At 36.6% G+C, this 21,526-nt stretch overlaps 1 protein-coding gene across 1 annotated transcript in view; it reads right to left on the bottom strand.

The window, feature by feature from the left end:
* Window positions 1-21,526, bottom strand: part of PREX2 (phosphatidylinositol-3,4,5-trisphosphate dependent Rac exchange factor 2) — a 171,532-nt gene that overhangs the window by 100,348 nt on the left and 49,658 nt on the right. The window contains exons 7-11 of the mRNA XM_058031486.1: window positions 20,201-20,362; window positions 12,931-13,064; window positions 10,814-10,917; window positions 3,732-3,881; window positions 1,009-1,153 (exon numbers count right to left, since the gene is read on the bottom strand). Coding sequence (XP_057887469.1) covers window positions 1,009-1,153; window positions 3,732-3,881; window positions 10,814-10,917; window positions 12,931-13,064; window positions 20,201-20,362 — 695 coding nt within the window. The remainder of the gene's footprint in view (window positions 1-1,008; window positions 1,154-3,731; window positions 3,882-10,813; window positions 10,918-12,930; window positions 13,065-20,200; window positions 20,363-21,526) is intronic.

The following is a 21,526-nucleotide window of genomic DNA, read 5'->3' as shown; positions in this document are numbered from 1 at the left end:
CATAAGATGGGCACGTTACAAATCAAAAGTGCAATGAGGTAGCGCAACCTTCACATTCGTGGGTTTTAACTGGTGACCCTGGGACCAGCAGAAGCATTCTTCAAAAGAGTTCACTCCAAAGATAGCACTGAAAAGAAGCCATTTGATGGTAGATTCAAGTGGCTTCTCAGCATGAGTGTGTTCTTCACCTGCATCCAACAACTTCACTGAGGAATCATGATTCTACCATAACTTATGGTAGAAGTTGGGTAGAATCATTAATCTTAATCTTGATTTCATTTCTCTTCAACTGCGTCACTTCCAACAGCACGTAAGAATCTCCCAAGTTTTATTTCCCCTTTTTGAACCCAGTAGTATCTTCTCAAACAACTTTTTTGTGCAAAACACGCTATTTTATAAAAATGCTTTTCACGCTTAACTTATGGCTGTAAGTACTTATCTTACAGCCAAATACAATAAGTGATAACTCTTCTGTCTCCCAAATTATTTTTTTTCATAGACACATTTTAAGGCCATCTATTTCTTTTTCAGTCTTCTCAAGCCATAGGCATAATAAGGCATTATAAACATCCTCCTGATAATTTAAAATGTAAACCTTACTTACTAACTCTGTTCCTGACCTTCAAGCAAGAGGAGGACAGAAGCTGTGTTAAGAGACAAAGATTACTTAGGTGGAATAAATAAAATTTTACACTCCAAACTAGTAATTCCAGAGATAAAATGAATTTTAAAAGTTGGGAATTATTTTTTGAGAGAAACCAATTCACTTGATGCATTTCCATATTTTCACCATGTCCTCTGGAGCCTTGTCTCTTTAATAGAACTACTTTGAAAATGAGAACACATTCATATATTACAGGCAGACCATTTTACATTATGGCTAAATTCTGTGAGGCAAATAGGCCTAACAGACATTACAAATGAAGAGCAGTTTCTACAGAATCCCAAAGAAGCTTTAAAATGTGGGTTTAGATGGCAAGAATTCACACTAACAAATGCATATACTACCTTCCAAGAAAGCATTTGGGGAAAGTGGTTAATTTCCTCTTCCTGTCTTTGATGAGATTCCCTTGTTTGCACATCATTTTGTACAATCTTTCTCCTTGTTCAGAGATCATCACCCAAGTGTCCTGTTCCATGCCCAATTTTAAACCTGCCAAAAAATGTATTAACATTTTATGAAGTGATATTGCCATTATATCTCAGTATCTTCCCTGAAATGGAAAAGCAATACTGATACTTTACATCCAAAAAAAATTGAAGAGCTGGTTTTCATTATTTTCTCATGATCAAGTTAAACCACGAACATCTGATCTTCATAAAGCCTAACCAAAATATATTTTTCTCACAGAGAAGTTAATTTGTTAATCTATCTACATCATCATTTATTTTGCAGTAATAACAGACATCAGTAAATGAACACTTGCAAGGGAGTAATCATGTCTTCACAAGTGTAAAATAAGGAGCCTTGGTTTTGCACTTACCGTGTGATAATAAAAGATCCTCACTGAAAGGAATATTTTTCAAACTTCCAGTTAATAGTAGTAACAAGTTATCAGGCATACATAGGCTAGTTTCACATAGATAATTCACCCCTTTTCCACAAAAGCATTCAGGCTTGGCAGGGGCGTAGGAACTAGATCTTCATGGCCCGCTGCAACCCAAGTCATGCTATAATATTCCATCTGAGTAAGGGTCTGGTACTCTTTAGTTTTGAAAATACAGCCTGAAGAAATGTGTCTGTCATGAGAAGCAAATGGTGATACTGGGAACTGAACAACATCCAGGAACCAGATAGCAGTGATGTCACATAAATAAAACTTGGAGTACCCCAGGGAAAAGAAAACTTAACTAATATACTACTTCTGGAGCTTATAGGATGTTGATACTGTTATTTGTATTGACATTTCAAGTAAGGTCATCACAGTATCATCAATTTTAAAGATGACCACCTTTGAAATAAATTTCTGAATGCCTCAGGGATTTACAGGAAAGTCACCAAATTGACAGAAAATTTCTGCAAGAAGTTTCCAATACATCTTGATTTCCTCTAGCAAGCAAATACAGTCTACAAAGTGGTCCTAGTTTGTAATTTTATTACAGAAGATGAAAACTCTGCTAAATCACTTAATTCAGAGCATTGCTTCAGCTCCTGCTACATGGATTCCAAGTAAAAGTAGAGGTTTTGTTTCTCTCAGTCCATTGAATCTCTGAGTCTTCCAATGCATTTGGTTTTTAACAATTCTGTGTTGCAGTCTAAATCCATGTGTGTCTCGTGTCCTCCTCCTGGTTTCATGGTTTTCTCCTTGGTGGCAAACCCACTCAGAGCATCAGGACCTGAAAGCTTCCACAAATCATAGGATGCTAAAATCCTGAGACCTGCATTTGGCTTTGGGATGACTACCTCAGACCTCCAGCTTGCCAAAGTTCACCTCCAATTCATTTCTATTAACAGCTGCTCAGTTGATTAGGGTGAAATAGTAAGAATTCATCAACATAAAATACTACTATTAACTCTTTGTATTTCTTGCCTAAGGCATCGAGAGCCTAAGGGAGACATGAAACTTAACAGAGAAGTAAGATTTACTGAAAACTAGTACCATACAAGGTCCTATACAGAAGCAGACAAACCTGGGGTTTTTGCATTTGGCACTATGTCTACCACACTGCTTTTTCATTTTTTAAACATTTTTCATATTTTAAAAGTGTTGACAGTTTAGACATCTCAAGCATCTTTTTCGCTTTTCTGCTACAAATTCCTGATGACACAACTGATTAGCCAGTGCTGAGACACCCTACTTGAAACCCTGATCCTACAAGAGATTCTAGAACATCCAGTACTCAAATTTAAAAGATAAAAGAAAATATTGTTAGTGTCCATCTACAACAGAGGCACAAACCAACAGTTACAGCAACAGGCGATGGAAAATCTACAAAAATCAGGAAAAGAATCACAGATCTGAATACAAGGTCATATTTTCTTTCAACATCAAGGCTCCAAATAGCATTACTAATTAGGATATTTGGGGTTTCAAATGAAATTGGTTCCAGAAAATGATGATGCATCATCTTTCCCTGCTTCTACTTGGTGCTGGATTCACCTTGAACATGTGAAGTTATTTGTGGTCACATTTGAGATCAGGATTATATTTCATCCAAGTACTCTTCCACCTTAATTCAGTCACTCAGAAAGATAGTAGGTTTCCAAAGGTGATTGGAAATGGTGATTACTTTCTTGGGTAGGAGGTAATACATCCAAGATGGAGTTGTGAATGTGTTGTGTACAATTTCAGTTTGGATCATCTTCATTAAGATCCAACAGAAAAAGCCTGCTCATTTAGGTGATTCCAGTGGCCAGTCACAAAGGAAATCAGTGCATACAAATCCCACGAGGCATTTAGGATAGAGCCTCAGATAGCACAAATCATGATAATAATACACCAGTCTCAATGAATTTATGACAATTTATACTGGTTGAGGATAAACTGTAAAATCACAGATTAAATCATCTCCCCATTTCTCAAACAGCATTTACTACCAGCATATATGATTCAAGACATTATGCCCTTCCCAGTACAAGATTGATTCATTTTTCCCAGACTGGTATTCATAAATCTTCAGCTGAACCTGACAGGACAAGTTTGCCTACCAGCTGGTTTTGCTTTACACCTCAACATAAAAATACAGTATGGCTTTCTGGCAGAGCAACACAAGGAGGTTTATGGACCTACCTTTTCTTCTCTCTCGCTCGTTCAAAATAGCTTCCAGCCATTCTTGCTTCTCTTCAGGGGTTTTTGCCATGCATACAAACCATTTATTCTTTGCAGTGTTGTGGATCTTCCAGCCATTAATAACAGTGTGGCCACTGCTGTGGTAGTCAGCTGGGAATAGATAAAATTGCTTAAAGAGCATCAATTCATAAAAAAAGCAATAGCAACAGTTGCCACAATTACTAAAAACTTATCACCACACATAAAAGTCCAGAAAATACAGAAGAATAAAATTTAATTTTAAGTTATCTGTGCCACCATGAACTAGGTTATAACTTAGTAATCTGTAGTTTTAATTTTTATAAATAGTGTCCTCTGTAAAGTGTAACAGAGATTTGCCTAGCATAAGGAAGGAGGTATAAAATCAACACTAAAACAGGCAGAGTCCTATTAAAGGAAAAGATAACGGTACTTTGGAGTGCTTTTGTGTTAAACTGAAATAAATAATTCCTTAAACAAGCAGCATTGCTCTTTTCCCCCTTAAATTACTGAGTTGCTATGTTGATTGACTGGATTTACTATTAAGTGTAAAAAAGGACTAAATATGGAAATACAATTTCAATTTCACAAATAATCAAAGCATGGACATTTGGAGTATCTTTACTGGTTACCTGAATAAGCAAGTATCTACCCTTACTAGTTTAAACAAGCTGGAATATAATAAAGATGTTCTGATCTAAAAACCAAATGCATAATTCCTGAAATATGTTCCTAACAGTCTCATGTTTGATAGGCACATTATGAAGGTATGGGTTGCTGATGCTCTTAGATAACTAGAACTCCTGACATGCAATATGTAAAAATTACTATGCTATAGAAATCAAGTTATTTACTATTTATTACTCTATATTTACCTCTATAGCAATTTTTTTTACCATGCTAGTCCATAAATCTCATTCAGAAATTCCAAAACTAATCCCCTAACTGTCCTTCACTAGGATTACATGACTTTCCCGGGGCAAAACCTGTGAGGGATAAATGCCTTATGATAAGAAATAATCTTTTTTCATAAAACACAGAGTAAAAAACTAGAGCTAGCAACTACAATACAAAACACTAAGAAAAATCAAAGGTCAATATTTTCTCACCACAAACTTTCATTAAGTGGCAAAAAAGTCCTAAGGCCAACCCTGAACTACTGCAATAAATACACAGCTTTTCATTTAGTAAATACTTTTTCAGCCCTATTTTTTATGATGAGATGAGATTTTCTGAAACTGAAACCCTTGCTGAAATGCTTGCTAAGATTTATCATAAATCTCAGCAGACATGCTAGTATCCTTTCAATAACTTTGCATTTTAATTAGATGGAAAGCAGCCAAGCTTTGTGTACTGGGCTGGGAAATGTCAGGAACTACTAGAAAATCATGAGACTGATGGCTAATTTCTAAACCAACAAAACTTTCTAGTACTCAAAGCACGTAAAAAAGTGCAAGCAAGTCTATGACAGTGGAAAAAATGAAGTTATTTTTTCAACATCATGTTTATGCCACTCATTTATCATATTTTTATTTGCATAGCCTACGCATAGTATCCTTTGTTCCTTTAAAAACATTGTTTCCTGAATATTACCCATCATACTATTCTTGCAGTCTTAGAAAATCAGACCCAAAAGTCAAGGACAAGAAATAAGCTCTCGACTGACAGACTTGCAGACCCTTGGGGATCAGAGGCAGAAGTACTACTGGAGGAAGTTAAGGTTCCTTTGTTTATTTATTAAGTTAGAGGTGAATACATATAAAAATACAGGGTCATAATTTCCCTGTGGTCTTTCTTACTGTATGTTATCAGCACAAGACATGTTGTGTAGGGAAATGATTACTGGTTCACTGAACCACAGCAGTTAAAATTGTGGCCAAAAGAAAAAATCAAAAATGAGGACTTGCAAATGGATTCAGATTGCCCCACTTTGGACAAAAAGTTGGTGTCAACTTAGTAGCTTAATTCAGAAAAGAAAATGGTGTGCCCAGACACTTGAATCTCTCAATGTAGAGATGACTTTTTAAATATTCAGCTTCCTTGGCCTCTGAGGATTTGTAACTGCAGGGCGAGGAGCACCCTGGCTGTTTGGCCACACTCACTTCATTCCACCAAAACTCACTGAATTCTGGGAAAGGCCCAATCACCAAGCCAGGGATCATGACTGCCCAGGGTATACAAGAGAACACTGAGCTCAGGGGGACAAAAACATGTTGTCCAGCTTTGCTATAGTACCACCCTGCTGTGATGCCCACTTGGAATTCAGCCTGCCTCCAACTGCAACACATCTGCTTTCTCCCTTGCTCTTCACACTCCCCATGAAGGGGAGCAATTCCTACAATCCTCCAAGGCTCCCATGAGCAATGTGTTCTCCCCAATACACCCATGTCCCTAGTCAAGAGCAGTTCAGCATTACACTGTCATCCCATATAAACTCCTGGCCGTTGGGCAAAATCTGGTCAAGAGCTGCTGGCCAGCCAGGAGGTCTGCATGTCCTGCCTGCCCAGCTGCTCTGCACATCTGCACACTCCTCACATCAATGCAATCACAGCTGGCAGCCAGGCTAAACAAAGAATTTCAAAACCTGACATAATGATTACAGAAGGAAGAAGAGCACGAGACTGCTGTTTGCTCCATGCAAAGTCTGAATGAGCAGGATCAACAAATCATTAAACCTACAACTTCCCTAGGAAAGGTGATGAAAGATGACATCATCTTTTAATGTGACTTGGTAATACATTACAGCTTGTAATTTGAACTGCAATATATTGTTCAAAATTCAAGACTCATATCTTTGAGTGATGAATAAGAAGCAATTTGTTGCAGCCGTATACAAAAGAATTTTCTTCTTCCCTAAAAAAAACAAACACAAGTCTCTGTACTGAACTACTTTTACATTTCTTAGAGGTTCCTAGGAGCATCAATGCTCAGAAATGCCAAGGAAATAATTTCTGCACAATATCAACTGCCACTCTCCATGTGTACTTTTTGATGCAGCTTCCAGCTACTTTTATCATGTCGTATTTTTTCTATATCATGCCTCAGCTCAAAACTAGAGAGGACATAACTACTATATTAGCAGTAAACATAAATCTAGTATTTCCTAAGTCTCAAGTGCTTTTCTTCATAAACTAAGTACCATTCATTTAATGGCTGATGAATGCCTTTAGAAATGTATTTTTCTCTCAAAAGTGAATTTCAGAAACTGGTACAGAAAAAAGAATACGATTACTATAAAACCACCTTTCTAATACTTGCAAGTGATTGTGTAGCCACATTATTTTAAGATCATAAATAGTTGGCCCTGATAAGTAATATGCATTCCACTTTAATCAGTGCAATCAAGAAAAAACAGAGTGCTTCATGGTGCTGAAACAAAAAAAGAAAGCTGACACCAACTGTACTGCTCAGCCAAGGCCTAATTTCATCAAAGAAAAATTGCTTTTCAGAAAAAGCTTTGTTAATTTCTGTAGGCATGTCATTAGCATGATAATAAACCACACTGGGAATCTGTTTTGCTATTTCTATGCTTCTACTCACAAACAACGAAGATTACATTCCTACATCTATCAATGCTGGAAGCAAACGCTCTCAGTTGCCCTGTTCCCTGGAGCTCCCTGGTTCCTTACATAAAGTGAGCAGGGGATCCCAAAATCTGCAGTAAGGAACTGTGGAAGTATCATCCAGACTCAATAGCCTTTGATGTCTTTAAAGAAATCCATCTGGAGTGCATGACAAAGAGTCCTGCACAGATATGAAAATATAAGCACTCTGCACCCAGAGCTTCCACTCTAAATCAGGAATTACAGAAATTGATAGGTAATAGATTATTAAAGAGAATAAAATAATACAATATCGAAAAAAACCACATGCAAAAGCTATTATGAGTGACACCAGGACAGCCATATCACTCCTCTTGGGAATGGAATGAGACAAAAAGAAAACAGCAGAATAGTACTGGGCTACAGCTCAAACATGGATGACTACAAGGGATGAGAAACAAGACATCTGGGTGGAACAAATGAGAACAGCAAAGAAAGCAGGACAGACTTAAAGAAGGACATCATGATCTTAGTGAAAGAAAAAAATATCTGTGTGAGGAAAGGGAACACAGAAGTCTCACAAGGAAGGAAAAGAGCAGGTAGAGTTTAATAAAAAAAAAAACAGGGTGACAAGAAAAAGGCAGAAAGATGTCACAGGCCAGCGAATTAACACAGAAATTTCAAAGAACCACAGAAAGGAGGGATGAAACAGCAGAAATTAAAAGGACGAATAAATTTGAGGATATTGAATAAACTGAAATGGAAAAAGCAGAAAATGTGGTGCTAAGGAAAAAAATGCAGGTAAAAAGAATCATAGCATAGTTTGGGTTGAAACGGCCCTAAGAAATAACCTGCAATGAGCAGGGACATTTTCAGCTAGATCAGGTTGCTCCAAGCTCCATTCAACCTGACTTCAAATCCTTCCAGGGACTGAGCATCCATCAACTCTTTGAAGTTAGAAATCAGACTAATCAAACCATTAATGATGTCACAGAAGTGTGGAAAGGAGTATGGAAATAATAATGGATTCTGGAAATAATATGCATACAAAAGTGAAAAGAACTGATATGGCTCAGGAGAGCAAGGGGGAAGGAAGCATGACCCCTCCAGGACTGGGTACAAGGCTATAAGAAATGGGGACAGTAGCCAAATTTCCTGGGGCTGAAGGAAATTAGACAACTGGTGTCTGCATAGAGGAAGACTATTTGTGCTTAGCCACATTATAATTGAAGATTCATTGAGGAAGAAAACAAACAGGCAGGAAGAAAAATGAACAGTGTGAAAAAGATCAAAGACTGAATAGCTAGATCAAGTAAATGAAGAAAGGTAGGACAGAAAGAGGATCAAAGAAACATTTCCTAAAGCCAACACTAAAATCCATAACAATATGTGGGGAGGAGTCAGTTAAAGATGAATAGTTACAGAATTCTTGGAATATTCATCAGGAAGAAGATGGTGGGTATAATCATCTGGACACAGTAATGTTAACATTTAGAAGCAAAAAGATGCTGTCTTAGAAAGTGACTTGATGCAAACAGGGAAATTGTCTTTTATTTCTAAAGCACATTTAGGAAGATGAAAGAAAATAAATGAAAGGAAGTCAAACAGTACATGACAGGAAAGACTGAAATAATCGACTCTCTTTTTTGCATAAACAAAACCTGAGATTTTATACAAATAAAGCTAAACGTTGGGCAGTGATACAGGCTGGAAAAGGGGAATAGCAGGGCAAAGAATATTGAATAAAATATATTCAGCTCAAAGAGGCATGAAGAAATTCACTGCAGTGTACCCATAGATAGCTTGAAATCACTAACTAAATCAGTGGGCCTGGTGAAGGACATAACCCAAAACAGATGTCAAGGAGTTCTTAGAAAAAATGTCTGGTAAGCAAAGACAATGAATCAAGTGTGACACCACAGTGCTCTACCTTACGTTCAGCATTTTCACCATTTTCATGAATAGCTTAAATGGTTCCGTGGTAACATTGTCATGGAACCAAGTCAAGAAGCATTGCAAGAGCTTTGGGGAACAAGATGTGAATTCTGAATACTTAACAAATTGTACAAATGGCAAGATAAAACTTCAGTACAGAAAAGAATGGAATTATCAGTTCTACTTTTAGACATTAATACACTATAAAATATAATGGGATAGGCACCAGTACTGCACAAAATGCTCTGCTCTTCTTGAACAATGAAAAATAATGCTCTCAGAAAAGCCAAACAATCCTGGGATTAGTAGCAGACATCCCATGTTGCAGCACTATAGTAATTATTCTGGCACTGGTAAAATTTCAGCTCTAGACACTTCAGTCATGAATTCCAAGCATTTATTAATGTAATTTCTTTATAAAATTTAATGACAATGACAAAAGACAGAAGCAAACTCATCAAAACACAAATCCAAAGGACAAAACTAAAATTATAAAATAAGATAAAACAAAAACACAACACATGAAAAAAGGTTGGAAGAGTTTAAAATAAGAGATGGAGCAAAGAGAAAACAGTCTTCTAATAAACTATTTTGTTGAAACAAGAACAATAGTCCATTTTTTCTCCAAGTCAGCTCTACTGTCTACTCTGGAAAAAAAGTAGTGAGCAAACTATTTTGAACACAAGAAACTCAAAACAGAAGAAAAACTCAATTTTAAAGAAATATTCAATTCCTATAAAGCTTAATTAGAACTACATTAATTGTTATTAATGCTCAATTTTAGAACAAAATTACATTAAAAAATGCTTAGAATCCGTAATAGAGGACAAACCTAACACTATTTTAAAATATCAGGAAAAGCAATATATAACTCATAGAAATTCCCTCCAGACTTACATATTTGCTATGCCACTACAAGTTTCACATACCACTTTTTTTTTTAGCTTTACATTAAAAAAGCCCAAAATATTTTAATTGCAAAAATGCAAATATCGTTAAGCTCAAAGGTTAAACTCAAGTTTCTAAAACAAAAATTGACGTGTCTAAGAATACTTTGGGTTTTCAGTTTACTGATGCATATCATGAAAATTTCAAGTAGTCTTATGGCTTATACCCCTAAAGACATTTTTTAAAAACCTTCCTTATGTTACAATTTAAGTATTTATAGTGTTTCATCCCAGTAGAGGTAGGTTTTCTACTTGCTGCTATAAACATACAATGTACCTAAGTTCTTTAAGAGTGCAGGAATGCTGTAAAGTGAGGTTAAGTATGTAATTTGAGTTGAGCAATAAATGTCACCTTATTTTATTACTCTGTTCATGTAAGCATAAAATACTCATCTATGGCTGCCCAGCTAATAATGGATGAAAGCAATGATGTGTCACAGAAGCAGAATTTTGATATTAATAAATAGTGCTTTTAAAGCAGCATCTTCCACTTTCCTTCTAAATACAAGGAGCATTCTCTGATCTCAAAGAAATTATGGAGCTGCATTTGATTTCATCACCTCAAAAGACAGCTCTGGAAATGAGCCACACAAATTTTTTACTCACCTGTTCCATCATCTACCCACACAAATTTACTCACCTGTTCCATCATCTACATTCTCCACTTCCATCACTTCCGTGTTTATTCTGCCCCGGAAAAGGTAACGGTGACCATCTGTGGATGCTTTGCTGTTCTTCAATCTCCTGAAAAAAAGAAAGAGCAGAAGAGAATTGTCATTCACTCCCTTGTTCCATGTTTCTGCACTGCTACCTGTACATGCAGCATTTTGAGACCACTGTAAGGATCACAACACCTTAATACCTGTGCAATTGGACTGTGGAAACCACTGCTGAATGGGACGCTGCTGATGGGAATGCAAAGATGCTACAGCTGGTAAGAGCCAGCTGCAAACTCCTGCCTGAATGAGAGCTCATCAAGAAGTCTCACTCTGTAAAAGCTCTGCTCAAACACTTGGGTACCTACATGCTGTTGTCTGCCATCCAAGCAAAAAAAGGAGGGCCTTTCCTCCTAGCTGATGTGGTGCTCCTGTTAGTCTAGAAATTCAGCAAGGGGGTAATGAGACTGAAAAAAATCAAATGAGGACATCTTTGGTAGCATTAGCATTGTAAGTGGGATTTATGTAGGGAAGAAAGAAGGCAACATCTTTTCTTCCTAATGTAAGAGTTAACAGAGAATTGTAATTAAGGAGTGCTGAAGTTTGTGGCAGTTTCACTGCAATATGTTCCAAAGCACCTTGCATTGCTGTAACTGCTCCCAGTGAAGCCAATGCCTTCGGAGAGCACCAGTTCTAGACACCTTTTCAGACCTCAGATAAGCCAGGGATTACTGTCCATCCATTTTTGCCTACAATAATATATTTGTATATCAAACAAAGGTCAGTTCCTAAGAATAAAGGATCTCCTGAATATTGACCTTCATCCACTCCAAAGAGGTACTAATTTTCAGAAAATTATCTGCCTCTCAATTATTACTTTATTACGAGTAACTCTATTACACCATAAATTTATTATTCAAAACTTGAGTAATACATTAAAAATACAAAGAAAGCAAAAAATAAAAACCAGCACAAAGCATAAAGTTTCAGTGTTACATGTTTTTTCTTTCCAAAGCGAGTAAATCCAATAGCTCTACTGAGTTTTAAAACTATAAACCCAAATATAGCATTCCATGTTTACACCAACAACTTTGTCACAAAAGCATGGTTAAAAATGACATAAAATATCTCATACCATAAAGGCAAGGCAATTTTTGTAAAATTTCCAAAATACAATTTCTCTCTTTACATACTTGCCAATCAATATTTAAAGTCTCTTGCTGGAAATAATCAAATGATTTCCCATTTTAAACTTTTAAATTATATTCTAAATTGTGTTACTCCTATATCTGCAGAGATGCCACATGGTACCAGCCAAGGACATGACTGTTCAAAACTAAAGAAACCACAGACAACCTTTCATGCAGTTTGAGATTACATCAAATAATGTATTTTAATGAGAATATGGCTACAAAAATATGTAACTTAGTGGAGGACAACTTAAAAGATACTATGTAACCAGCAACTTACTTGGAATTGCTGGACAACAAATAGCAGAAAATTTTAAAAGAAGATCAATCATGTATCCAGGAATCTATCAAATATCTACCCAGGGATATGTATTTAGTGGCTACTCTAAAACAACTCCTGGATTAAAGAGACAAATTTGAGCATCAAGAGGGATATTTGTACACAGGAGAACGCTTATTTCTCACAACATTATCTACAGAAGCTTGTTGCTGAACTAAGGAATTGCTCTTTGGAATGCAGCAAGCAGCAGCTTTCTGGTTGTTTTCTCTGATTACAAATATAAGGCATGAAACTCTTGTATATTTAGAGACTTATTGTATTGCACAAGCTACAATACTAATTTGTTTGAACTAAAAATTCAGACTGTTTACACTTCCTAGAAGAGAGTGAGGCCGTCACATATAACCTGCTAACGAAGGCTGACAAAACAGATTCTTTTGCCCCACACTCCACTACTAAGATCCTGCACCCATAAATTTTTTTTTCAAATTGCTTGAATTATATAATTCTCTTTGGTTGGTAAGTTTCTTCTAAAAATGTCAACTTTTATGCTGTGGTTCTTATGGAACACCATATTCATGATTAGCTCTACTGTGAGAAAAACACATTGTTTTTGAAAGTAATCATTTACCTGTGCTTTTTTTTGCAGTAGACCAGAAGATTATCAAAAAGAAAAAATATCCTCTCTTGGATATTTCCTGCTGAAATTTTCAGTAGTAGTCCACTTCGCAGCATTTCTGTACATGTGTCTGTGATGTTGGACCCCTAAAATTGAGTGGAAAGAGATGATTCTTTTAGTAAGAACTGAAGTACTTTGCATCAACAAAGGAAAAGTTTCTTATACAAACTCACAAGTATAACAATTATCTGTAAAGAACAAGTCATGGTAATTTATTGCATTGTAATTATGCAATCATCTGTAATGACGCTTAATACTAGCTTTGTGAATAGACACAGTTTAATCACAAAAAGTTTCCAAATTATATTACTTTTGTGCAAAGACCTCTCCTGAAAATCAGGCCAACTCTATCCAATAACTCCTATCCTCAGTAACTTGATTCAGAAATGCCTGAAAATGGGGCTTTACAAGATATAATCTATGCCAAGATGAAACTGGAAGCTGAAGCAACCTGGGACTTGAACATCACTAAGGGGAGATACTTCTACACTAGATTAGGATAAGCACAGAAGCAAAAATTAAAACCCAACAAGATATAAAACTTGGGCAAAGCTAAGAGTGGCATGTGCAGCTAGGACAGTCTAGTATATTTCCTCCTAATGTACTCCAAAGACATCAGAATTTTGGTAAGGTTTAGATGTTTAGGATTAAACTTCCAATGCCTCATTTTTGCTTCAAGACAGATCATTCATGTAAAAAGGCCATCAGGCATTTTTGTAAAATTTAATGAAAGAGAGGCAACCTTAACAAAGGAAAATATTTTCCAAAAACAATATATGAAAAATTCATGGTACTTCTATGTCTTGTAAAGAGAAATTTACTTCTCAAGGAAGCCTGCCTTGAACTCTGAGGTGCATTTTGCTAGTCTGAAAAATCATGCTCCTGTGGGGCAGAGCTGCTGTCCAAGTGCATGCCCATCCAGACATGCAAGCCTATTGTTAATTTTATTTTCTATTGTGCTGGCTGCATCAAGCACACACCCAGGGTTTGAAGTTTCCTGACTTGAGGGAGTCAAATCCAGCTTGGAAAACCTGCAAAAAGCCAGGACTCTCCTGTCATTTACACATGTTCTGAATGGTTTAGGCATGTGATAGCTGCAGTTACTTCCTCTTCTTGATCTAACCACAGTAGTCCAAAGAAAAATGGATTTAATTAAGAGCCAAGAAGCAAACACACATTCTGCTCTCACAGTTCTTCATCCTTCTGTCCATCCTTTGTATGTCACAGCTGTGAATATTGAGCAATAGCTCAGGCTGTCCTAAGGAGAATGCAGTCTGTTTACAGAGATAAGTGAGATTGCACAACCATCACACTGGAACACAATCCAGGTCTCCAAGCAAAGCCACTGCAGGGTCTGTACTAACTAACCACTACAGCTTCCAGCCAGGATCAAGTGATCAAACAAGCCAAAGATGAATGTCACCTATAGCCACTACAGCACATTTCCCTTCCTAAGACAGCATCAGTAACAGCATGCTAATTTTACAGTTTTATTCAAAATCGAACACTGAAACATTTTAAAAGCACACTTAGTGATATAAATTAGGCATAAATTAGGGCTGTGTGTAATGCTTGTTGACTATAATTACAGAAAAACAGGTCACTTTTTTCCATTCCATTTCATTGCTTTTGTGTATTAAAGAGTAAACAATATCTTATTCTGTGTTTCAAATTTGCTGGAATAGTACTTACTAACAATTTGCATTTTAAAAGGTTGGATACTTTCTAAAGGGTCTCGGTTTGTTTTTTACACAAAACTTCAACTTGGCAGAAAAATAGTAGCTTTTTGTAAGGAAGCCAAAAAATATCAGCTTAAGGCTTCAGAATTGTACAAGAAGTTTCAGCTTTCTAAAAAAAAGACAGAATTCTTTTCATAGAAAGGATTTTATAAAAAATTTTGTCCTTTCTTATTGAAGAATTTCATTTTCAGTATAGAAAAACACAACCTTTTCCAAACAGTCCTAACAAGATCTGCTACTGTGCCAGCATCTTGTCATAAAATAACACATTTAATACATATTTTAAGTATATATAATTCAGGCTACCTGACTTATTTACAATCACCTCATTCATTATTCAAGTTCAACATGACAGTGTGGCAGTGAGGGTCGTCTGTCCCACATTATTACCCTTTGTTATCCTCCTAGTTTTGTTCCCTTTGTAGAATATACTGATAGGTGATAAAAACAAGATTCTAGAGGTACTTTTTTCCCTCTGAGACATTTCATCCAAAGACTGAACAGTGTCAATGTCACTTCTCAGATACCTTCTGACAAGATCAAAACCCATGCTGGTGTGATTGCAGGTCAGTGAATTTTGTCAGGACTGTTTTATTTGCTGAAGTCCAAGGGAATAAGAAAACAGGACCAGAAGTCACATCTTGTTGTCCTCCATAATGCTGCAAGTGCAGAAAAATCCCCTGTCACTCCCGTGCCTATGTAATACTTAGGACTTGCCCGTTTCTAGACTTTAGGTGGGCATGGAGCTGAAATGGAGAAAAATGGAAGGGCACATTATCTGAAACACTGCTGTTTCTACATCTGGGGTGAGCACGGCTCTCCACCACATCCCTTGGAGATGAAAAACATGCCTGAGGAAGGATGAAGCAGAGAGCACACACAAGCACTGCCAAATCTACCGTGCAATTCAAAGGGCTGAAAACCATAACAAGCTTTCATGAAGGATGGAGCTACACCTTAACCCTCCCAGGGGTTCTCACCAGGATCACCAAGCTACAGCTGATATCCAGCCCAGTAGGACAATTCACTTATCCAGCTCCAAGCTGTCCCTTTCATGGGGAAGGGTCAAGGCTGCAGTAACAAGCGAGAAGTCACCCCCATCTCAAAAGCAGGTGAGACTTTCTGCTGCACAGCTAAAACTGAACTACACTACCTACAACATCTTTGAAACAAGCATTACCAAAGCTTTCTGATACAAATGTGTTTTCATTAAGCATTCACACTGAAACCACCATAGGAATTTCCAATATAAGCAACTTGAACTTGAAAAGCAATTTGCTATTTCCAAGTTTTCATAGACATTTAAACTCAGTGCTTGTAAGAGGAGATGATAGAGCTGCTCAACCTAAATGTAAAATCACTACTACTATGCCATTCATGCCTCTGTATATTTAAAGAACCTGCAAGTAGAAATCATGGGCTATTTTCAGTGAAACCAGCGATTTTGTAATCTGTCAATTTGAAAATGCCATGTATTGTAGAAACAAACCTATTTTAATCATCTTCCAACAAATCACATATATAATTCAGTTGGGGGAAAAAACAACCTGAAAAGCAGGCTTATACTGTGAATCTAGACTAATTTTGCCTCAATCTGTCCTAATGGGTCACTAAAGACTGTACAGCAACCCTCTTCTGTGGGTAGCACCCCAACCAAATACTCTGTGCCCTTTGAGGATAGCTGGTATGGAAATTAAAAGCCCATCAAATCTTGGAGCCTGCTGGCTATTTAGGTATAACTGGCTTCTGAAAACCTTTCTGATAACCACAGGTGTCACCTACAATTCTAAGTAAGGAAACAGCTCAGGTGAGAGGTCTGAAACGTGGGTTACCATGACCATATCGAAAAATAACAGCACTGGAAAGACAGAGACTGTATCTCAGGTAAAATATTACTTGATGATATGGAATCACATCAACAAGTACTATTTGGAATGGAAAGGAACAGAATACCCCATGCCACTGTCACTAAGTGGCCTATGACTCACATTGGGTTGTTCAGATTCCAGCTTAAAACAAATGCAACAATTTTTTCTTCTCTCACTGAAACATCCACGCAAATTTTACTGACAGACTCCTTGAGCTGCTGAGCCATTCTCCAACTGAGACAGCCACCTACACAAGTTCTGAATTCGGGCCAATAAATTAAACCACTTAGGAAATTAAGTGAGAAAGTCATTATATTCAAAATCATCTTTCTTGAAACAGATGTTCCTTTTTTTCCATGAATCCGTATTTTTATCATAATAAACACAAGCTTCATTTTATGACAGTTAAGTATAGGAATTCAAGTCATGCTTTGATCAGATTCTAAAAATAGTCTTTATTTTTTTCCCTTTCCTTCTAGTTGGGGCCAAGCAATGTGCTAAGCATTTCCTTCTGGAAGGAAATCTCCAACAAGTTTGCCTCTTTATTTTCAGCATTGCAGAAAACCAGATGTTTATTTAATTAAATCCACTCTCAAACATTGCATTCAGGAACTTTTTTTTTTTTGGTAGTTGTTGTTGGGAATCCTTCAAATACTGTTAGCTCATATACATGGTCTGGAATGCTTACCATTTCAAGGACTAACCTTATACTATGTCTGAAAAAGATGCACATCTTAAGATCAAGGCAATTTTGCCAGATTGTGCACCCTGTGGTTGCCATATGATATCAAACCCAATCAGCTAAAATACAATAAACACCACATAACCCTACTGGAAACATCCTATTTTAAGACAATGGCACTCTTTCAGAGTTCAAGCATACATGAAACCCTAAAATGAAATCTAGGAAGAGGGGAGATTGAAAAAATAAAACAAAAAACCAAAAAAAACCACCCACCAAATCTGGTAGGAAATTACTTTGTTACAGAGTAGAGAATACATTCTGAGCACAAGGAGAATAAGTCTTTTTCAAATGCTTATGTCCATACTGTTACCATTCCTTCTTTATTGTTACCTTTGCTCATTAACACATTTCCAAAAGCAACCATATTTCCTACCAGATGTTTAACCTAGAATTCAGAAGAAATTTAATGCAGGAAAGAGCATTCCCTGTTCGGGGATAGAGGTTTGAGAACAGTAAGTTCTTAACCAACCAATATGACTAATAATGCATTGAGTTAATAATACTGTAACTATATACTTGAGTGTGTTCATTAAGAAGGATTTGAAAAATATCTATGACTCAGACAATAGAAGCAAGTAGAAGAATTTTAATCACTTTAGTGCAATAGAAAATTTAACTGAAAAGTTAAAAATAATAGAAGGAATAAAGTGGTGACAGACAATAAGGATTATTTAGCAAATTTCCTTGCCATAAAGTATTGAGCATTTAACTTGCAATTGGTTCTATCATGAGGTTATCACAGAAACATTTAAATGTTGAGCTATACTAACCTTCACAAGGTACTGCTGATAATAGCAACTTCAAGGTAATTTTAAGAATAAACACATTTTCACCTAGTCTAGAGGAGGAGCTGTTAAGTGATGTTAACTAGAGTTCCTCTCCATTTGAACATTTAGAATTTTACTTTCTATTAGTCCTCTCTTTTTTAAAATCCTACAAACAATACAATAGCATTTGCTTTGAATTATTTTCTTTTATTTCAGATGGAAGGTTACAAGTAAGTGCACAAAGTCGTGTCTGAATATGAACCAGCAATTATATCACTTTTCTACTTGCTAAAATTCCTTCTCATGATGCACAATGAATTTTAGTGGTATTTCATAGTGACCATCCTGCAGCACAACATTACAGTGCACTGAGCTCCAGCATGAGATGATTTGCCAGAAATGGAAAAGCAGTTCTTGAAAATGCCTCTACACAAGGAAAAAAATATCTGAAGTGAAACATTTCAAATCACACAATGCACTGAAGAAACATGAAGGATTTTGATTAAAGTAAAATTAGTCACTTAATCCACATTTAGAATGAACCAAATCTTCCTACACTACTCAATTAACAACAAACCACACATTTGCACAAGTCCACAGATCAGGAGATTTCACATGGAGCATACAGGAAATAATTATGTGGTGTCATGGGTAGTATTTAGGGGGGGTCTTTGTCCAGATTTCCTTTCAGACAGTGGCTTTTTTTGCTGAACTCTTCTGGATGACAGGGGAGAGCTAAATCCAGTACTGCAGAACCAGAGCACATTCCTAGGCACAGCAAAGTTCAAGAAAAGCAGGTACAGCAAAATCAGGAGGTGTTTGGAGGGAATAAAGCCATGCACAAACTATTTCTTATTTCTGCTTTTTTACCTACTACTACAAATATCTACTTAAAAGTTGTCTATTCTAGTCAGTGTTCTAATTGTTATTTGTCAGACTTTGTGGGGAACTCTCTCAAAGTTCAGACTGGTTTGTCTTGAGGCCTTCTCTGCTTCAGTGTCCCATCTGTGTCCCATGCACATCCCCAACCCTTCCTTTCCTAAGCACCCTACAAAGGAAATTTCCCACTATATAAACTGAGGTCTTTCAGTACCAGACTAACATGCAACAAACACATTTTTCTTGCTACATCTCCCAGTCTGCAAGCCTCCCACAAAGCTTAAAGAGATAAAACATCTTTCTCCAGTTCTTAAGCAGCTTTCTCAGGAAGAGAAGTAGCATATTTGAGCAAAGTATTCAAAAAGCAAAGGATTGCTTCCAGGTTAAAATCTGCCTCTTAAAAAGCCTGGGTACTTTTGGTTTTTTTAGTCAGTTTTGAATATGGTTACACTGTTTTCTTTATATTTCTTTCATTGAAACTTTGTGTTTGCCTTCTACTCCAGTGCAGTCAGCTCAGACACATCAATACAAAACAACCAAGGGAATTTAAAGATACACTTTTATCTGCACCTGTCTTTCCATATGAACTAATTATGGTGCTCAGAATAGTTAAAAAGGAAGATTTTGATGCTACAACTACTTAATCATGGCTCTTCTGGTTACTACTTAAAATTCTAACTCAGAACCAGATCTATGGTCACATCACAAAACTTGGTTGAAGCACTAAAGTTCTTCCATTTGCAAATCATTAAAAAACCCCACAAATCTCATACAGATTCCATTGAATGTGTTTAAATTAGGTTAGCTCACCCAATATTAAGAGACTACCAACAAGCCGACAAAAACTTACAGGTTCAATGCTTAACCAATAATAAACAATAAGCAAAATATTCTTTGACCTGTCCAAGTGCTGCTAGGCCAGCACAGACAGCAGTAAAATAAAATCAGCATTTAAATTGGGATTTATAAATGTGTCTGTGTGCACAGATATATGTTAATACAAATGCTAAATAACTATCTTCCCTTGAAGTCTGCTATTTCATACAGCATTGCTCAGTCATGGAAAACTTAATTTACAGAGTAGATCTCAAATGCGGTGACTTCACAGATCAGTGGACTTGAAAGCACCTCAGGATCATAAAAAGAGTGCAACACACACTTATGGAAAGCTGTTACTCTCTCCTCAACAGAGAAAGCAACAAATCATGACGGTAATGACAGTACCTCCCATCCTTCAACGTGAGACTGCCATTCTTCCAAAAATTCTAATTTTTCCATTTGCCTCTTGGCCTCATTTATGTTGGAACAGACAGCTTTCATGGCCTGGAGAGCTTCCATTAGGGCTGCATAGTCACTGTGCTTCCTTGGAGTCCGCTTCAGTAATTCCTATTTAGACACAGAAAAAGAGGAAAAAAATAAAAGAAAAGAAAAAAAGAAACCAGTCTTTGATCTCTAAAGGTCCATTACAGGAGACTTAAATCAAACCAGCATACAAAAAGAAAATAGCCACTCTTCTCTTTTACTAAGCAGAAAAGCAGTAACCCTTCTAAAATGCTCCTAGTAGGACACTCAAGAGTAACTAATTATTAACAATAAATAATCATCATGACTTTGGAAGAAGTTTGCATTTCAGCTACTTTCTCCTCCAACAATGTTTCTTCATGTTGAGCCCCAAGGTTTGGGTTTGTTTTTTTACATTCTGCAGGATACAACTGCCAAGAGCAAGGATAACAACTCTGCTTAAACAACAAGTAGATCGCTCATGTCAAAATTAACACCTGCCTTTCCTGCAACTCAGGGCCCAAAACACATTCCTTCAGCTCCACACTATTGTTTAACCTCATGTAATGCAGCAAAGCAGTGAACAATAGCTTAGGTGACTCACTGATTTCAGATGCACTGGCAGCCATGCTGACAAACAAAAGTGGAGCCACCAGCATTTGTTTGAGATTTCCCATCTCAAGCTACCAACTCCCCATTTACAGCTGGGCTGACTGAGAACAGCCTTCAGCAAAGCCCTAACCCTGCTGCCACCACACCCTGTATTTAAATTTTCTTAATATATTCATTTCATTGCTCTAGAGTAATTCATTAGTCATTTTTCCCTGTGTTATCTGTACGCCTTTCAAAAATAGAATAGAAAAATAACTTCAGAATAGACCAAGGGAACTGTAAAGCCACAGCTATCTCAGATGACTCACACCTCATTGTAATGATTACATTTTTAATCTGTTTTAAAAACTTTTTTATTCTGACCTGTTTCTTACTAGATTTTTTTTATGTCATATGCCTCACAACTGGCAACGTGGCAAATCAACACTCACAAATGCATTGTGAAAAATACTGTCCAATAGTCATTTTTCACGTAGCTTTTAGGGTAGAATCTGCTCTGGTTTTCCTGTCAGAGTTTGGAACAATAAGCAATACAAGATCTTAACTTGATAACAATTTGCTTAAAATACGTACTTTCTTTCTTGTATTTTATTTCCTAAGAGGGTAAATTGCAAATCCAGATGTTTGAATATCTACTGTTTATCACCACATTATCAT

This window comes from Melospiza georgiana, chromosome 1, assembly GCF_028018845.1.
Source record: "Melospiza georgiana isolate bMelGeo1 chromosome 1, bMelGeo1.pri, whole genome shotgun sequence".
In the NCBI taxonomy this organism is placed as follows: Eukaryota; Metazoa; Chordata; class Aves; order Passeriformes; family Passerellidae; genus Melospiza; species Melospiza georgiana.
Note: the sequence above shows the minus strand (reverse complement) of the source record. Positions and strands in the feature narration are given on the sequence as shown.